At 37.5% G+C, this 5,470-nt stretch overlaps 1 protein-coding gene across 1 annotated transcript in view; it reads right to left on the reverse strand.

Annotated features, from left to right (window-relative positions):
- The window catches only part of LOC106470635 (mediator of RNA polymerase II transcription subunit 13-like), a 61,373-nt gene that overhangs the window by 41,814 nt on the left and 14,089 nt on the right, over window positions 1-5,470 (reverse strand). The window contains 2 exon segments of the mRNA XM_022399263.1: window positions 4,869-4,963; window positions 4,965-5,131. Coding sequence (XP_022254971.1) covers window positions 4,869-4,963; window positions 4,965-5,131 — 262 coding nt within the window.

Below are 5,470 nucleotides of genomic sequence, written 5' to 3' on the forward strand. Positions count from 1 at the left end.
AAAGAAAGAAGTAGCTTAACTTCTTACGTCGAAGAAAAAAAAAAAAAAAGGTAAGCGTATCTCTATTATCGGGTGGGGGAGGAGGAGGGGTGCGTTTTTGGAAGATCATTTAAACGTTATTGAGGCTAGTAGTTGGTAAAGGGGGTGGGGCAAGGAGTACGTGGGCCAGCCAAATATCAACGGGCTTTGCTAATCGGAGAAGTCTTAAAATTTCGAATACGTTCCGAATCTTTGATCCGACAAAAATTAAACCCTTCGCTGTAATTAACAGCTTTTGGGTTTGTCTTTCTACCACATCATCCTCGTGGTTGCCATGACTATCACGAGTTATTCGGTCACTTTAAAAGTCTGCTAACTTTATTCGACGTTATTTGTCTGTTCTTATTCTTATCTAAAACTTATTACCGAAGTATTAACTGAAATCGAAATTTTGTAACTGATATTCATAAAGAATTATAGAAACTCAAAAAGAAGTTTGAAAAAAAAACAACACACACACACACACGCGCGCGATATTCAACTTGTACACAAGCCTTACTTGTTGACAATGTCAGTTTCCAAACTCAAGAAAGCGTTCTCCGACCTAAACAATATTTGGTTTGTTTACGTTAAAATCTCTTTTTTTCGCCACAGGTGAAATTGAAAAGAGAATCTGTGACGTTGAGGCCTAATGCATTTCTTGATTGGCCGTACCCTCTTGCTGTACCCGCAGTTTCGCCTCCTCGAGGCTTACGTGGCTAAATTAATTCAGGTAAAGTAAAAAGGACTCAAAAAACCCATAGATATTTCGTTTGTTTTTAGTTGTTGTTAAGCGCAAAGCTACACAATGGGCTATCTGTGCTCTGCCCACCACGGATATTCGAAACCCGATTTTTATTATCATGAGATTTCAGACATAACCCCCGAGTCCGGGGGATGGGAATAAACAATATCAACGATACAATATTTAATGACACAATGTTTTAATACATCTTCATAATATGCGATGGCTTATTTCAAAATATAACTGGAAACTTCCAGAAGATAAACACATCTTCCAGCAATATTTAACCTGTTTTTTTTTGTTAAGTTTTTTTTTATTATAAATAAGATCAGAAAAAGTCCACTACTCTGTATTGAACTACATATAAATAAAACACGTAAAATTTTCGCCTTTTTATACACGTTCGTTATATATATATATATATATATATATATCGCTTTACAGAAAGTATAAATTACGCCAAGATAAACAACTATGTATCAGTGCTACGATTAAAAAACACAACATTTTAAAGACCTACAACTATTAGAGTCCAGCTTCTATACAGGCCACTGTGTGCCAACCAACCCAAAGTTAACAACATAACTACTTCAATGGATACGTACAACGGGTTACATGAGCTATTAATCCTGGCAAAGCTGACAATGATCGCATACATTTGCTCTAGGCTTAGCGTTTCGTTGTTCGACATTAATACACGTTCCTCTCCCCGTGAGAAGTGGGGCTAACCTCGTATTTAATGGAAAGTGTAGGAGTAGTAATACACCCGTTTTGGCGCCCACGTATGTCGAAAGACAAACGGATGAATATTAAGGTGAACAGACATAACTAAAACTAGTCCTAATGCCATACATAGATCAAAACTAGTTTAAAATACCATATATATATATATATATATATATAAATGAAAAATATTCCGGTTTAACAGACAGAAGAACAACGCCTGATGTAACTGATCATTACACCCTTGCTTTTAGCGATATTTTTTTCGGCCGAGATAAGACAGATATTATAAGTGGTACGACCATTAAAAAAAATGGTGATCATTTTCCGGTATAACTCAATTAACGCATGTGTGGTACTATTAAAAAGGGCGGTTTAAACGTCAAAAGCTGACGAGAAATTGGAATATTTAAAATTTGTGATAAAAAAAAATTACGTTAACGGCAGAGGTTTTTCTCATTCCTCTCAATTTTTTGTCCATTTGGAATTCAAAATCAGAAGCGTATAAAACAACATTTCAGATCTATTTTTTGTCTCCCATAGGTCATTGCCCAAGAGGCCTTTGGCTTTCGTTCAATATGAGAAATCGTCAGCTGGACTGGACGACAGACTGTAGAAGTAGAAAACAAATATGCTGTTAACGTAATTATTATTATTACAAGTTTTTAAGCCTCCGAGTTTATATTACTCGAAACAAACAAATTAACATAAATAAGAGCGGTCTGCATACATTAATATTGTAGCGTGACGTAGAAATACGAACAGTGGCGCCACGTTTAGCAGACGATTTATTGCAAAGTTCCGACTATTGGATGTACAATACCAGTATGGATGGAGGATTGTACCGTGGTCCTTTTATAGTAAGCAATATTAGTAGAGTTTATTACACAACGTAGACCCAAAAGACACAACTTTTCAAAGATGGATGACTTTGACGTTCTCTGTGGAAACTGAAACCAAACACAGCAGAACGGTTTCGAAACCATACCTTCAGCCTAACCCAAAGCATTCGAAAACCCTGAAGTTACGAGAGAAAATGCTTCTACCCCAGAAACTACTGCAATGAAGCTGGGCATGTCTTCTGGTGCTGCTAACAAACTAATAAACAAATACTGAAATTTGACAGAGTTTCCTAAAGTTCAAAAGTTTCCAGTTAGAAGAAGCTGGAATCACAATAATCCCACTTGACCTGTATTGACCCTTAATACAGCACAGTAGTCCCACTTGACCTGTATTGACCCTTGATACAGCACAGTAGTCCCACTTGACCTGTATTGACCCTTGATACAGCACAGTAGTCCCACTTGACCTGTATTGACCCTGAATGAAGCAAAGTAATCACACTTGACCTGTCTAGACCCTTGATACAGCACAGTAATCCCACTTGACCTGTATTGACCCTGAATGAAGCACAGTAATCCCACTTGACCTGTCTTGACCCTTGTTGCAGCACAGTAGCCCCATTAACCTGTATTGACCCTGAATGAAGCACAGTAATCCCACTTGACCTGTCTTGACCCTTGTTGCAGCACAGTAGCCCCATTAACCTGTATTGACCCTGAATGAAGCACAGTAATCCCACTTGACCTGTCTAGACCCCTAATGCAGCACAGTAGTCCCACTTGACCTATCTTGACCCTTAATTTAGCTTCGATGAACTTTTGTGCTTATAATTTGCTCAAACGTGGTCTTAGAAATGTACATCAAGGAAAGATTGTTAAGATATATGGTCTAAGACTGACCTTGCCGTCCATCCTATAAGTTTGTTACACTGTAAACTGAGGTATGGAGTAACACTGCACAATAGATGATTGTCATAAAAATACAATTAAAACCCTCATTAAAAACCTTAGGTTTGACGCGGAGCCTAATATTTCACCTATATATATATATATATATTTACAATAGTAGTTTTTCGAATCCTCCAGAATTTCATGGTAATTACTCTTACATAACCATGGTGGTATACTGAAGAGACGTTCCGCGTGTTTATAACGAGTCCAAAGGTGGTATACTGAAGAGACGTTCCGCGTGTTTGTAACGAGTCCAAACAGTATTTCAGAAAACCTGAGGTTCATAAATATTTTCTGTCCCACAATTCATTGTTCACATCAAGCCCACGTTTTGTCTCCCGAGATCGAAGAGGTCGAGATAAATGATCGATACTGCGACGACATAAACGACGCGTGCGGGTCGACGGTGAACTGTAACAGGTACTTTTTGATCTTCGAGGCAGGCACGTACGTCACAATGTTCGCCGAATATTGACAACAGTGAGGCAATCTGGGGTAAAAAGTCCACCTCAGTTATAAGGTTAATCGCCCGAAGAGTCATTCATCACTGTCACGAAGATTGGTCTCGGCAAACGGTGTTTTTCAGTTTTGGCTCCCTGACCGTGTCACCATAACAACTAAAAATGATATACTGTTGGTTTTTTGCACGCGATTCACATTTTGGTTTTTCAATTATTATCAGTATACATTCAACTACGTTAGTGGGTTGTTGTTGTTTTTGTTATTTTTTAACGAGGTTTAAAAACTTATGGCTGTTTCACCTGCTTTCATCCTTCGCGAAAACATTGTCATCTTTGTTCATTTTATTTGCTGTGCTAATAGTTGAGAGACAAATTGTTCCCAAACGATCTATACAGAACGATCTTTAAAATAAGCTAGAGGAACAAACAGCCTAATGGGGAATTTCCAAAAATTCCCAGGTTAAATACGGAACAGTCTTTTTAAAAGTAAGTTAGAAAAATAAGCACCTTCAGTCCGATTGGAAAAATTACTGTTCAAAGTAACTATTCGGTGGTTATGATATTTTAATTTAAAAAAAATAATTCTAACACTCCACAAACCGTACAATGCTGTGTACAAGAGAGAGAGAGAGATCACGTGACTCTCGCTTATATAAAATACAATGGATAAAACTGAAGAAAAAGGTTTCTTGACTTTGGATTCATTTTTCAGAAAATTTTATTTCCATGGTGTCATAGTAAAGACACGAGAACTTATCATCTGGAGGAGCCATTACTAAACAATTAAAACTCCCAACAATCTGTAAATATTAGTAATTAAACGTAAGTTACTTGGAATAACGTAACCTAAACATACCGACATGTCTCGTGCTTCAAATGGGTAACTAAAATGACCATCTTTCACACGTTCACAGCAGCGTTAATGTCACTTGTGACACTTTTGATAAATATATATATATATAATCTTATTACATTTCAGTATTATTACCTGTAAATATAGTCAACGATTCAAAACTAGAAGAAGCATAATTTAGTCTTCTTTAATTTTAAGGGTTAAGGGGTTTCAAGCCCATCGGAACTAAACGGATACAGTTAGTCTGGGTGACTGTAAATGAACTAAGAACGTACCTGTTAGTCCTAAAACCAACCCCGACAAATCAGGTTCTTCACCGTACCAAAATACCCATAGTTCCTTGTTGTAACTCAACTGATTGGTGTCCGCTGGGCGATGGGGGGTCGGGACCGACCCGAGAGGCTACACGACGCCAAACACAAAGGATACCGGCGGCAAGACATTTGCTGTAGGAGGAGAGTACAGGATCATCCAGCGGATCCACACATAAGATGCTGTCGGCACATAGGCGGCGCCACTTTATTCCACACAGATCGGCCTGTAATTGAAATAAGACAATATGGTGTACTGTAACGAACACAAACATTTTTTGTGGTCACGTCTTATATGTTATCAACTTCTGATCAAAGAAAGCTAATACCCTTTTCTAGTTAGCAGTATGTAAAGTGGTAAGACAACAAATCTTATAATGATTAAAACACATCAGTTGGGATATCTCGCTGTTGGCGATGTTTTCGGTCGTAAACCCAATAAAATCGCAAGATTCAGCTAGTCCTAAATTTGTCTTCTAAGTTAACAATGTAAAACAATTCCTCATAATAAAAGTATACAAGTAATAACAAATAAATAAAAATCGATTTATCTAAGAAGGAATACT

The sequence above is a fragment of the Limulus polyphemus genome, unplaced genomic scaffold (genome assembly GCF_000517525.1).
Source record: "Limulus polyphemus unplaced genomic scaffold, Limulus_polyphemus-2.1.2 Scaffold4129, whole genome shotgun sequence".
NCBI classification, from domain to species: domain Eukaryota; kingdom Metazoa; phylum Arthropoda; class Merostomata; order Xiphosura; family Limulidae; genus Limulus; species Limulus polyphemus.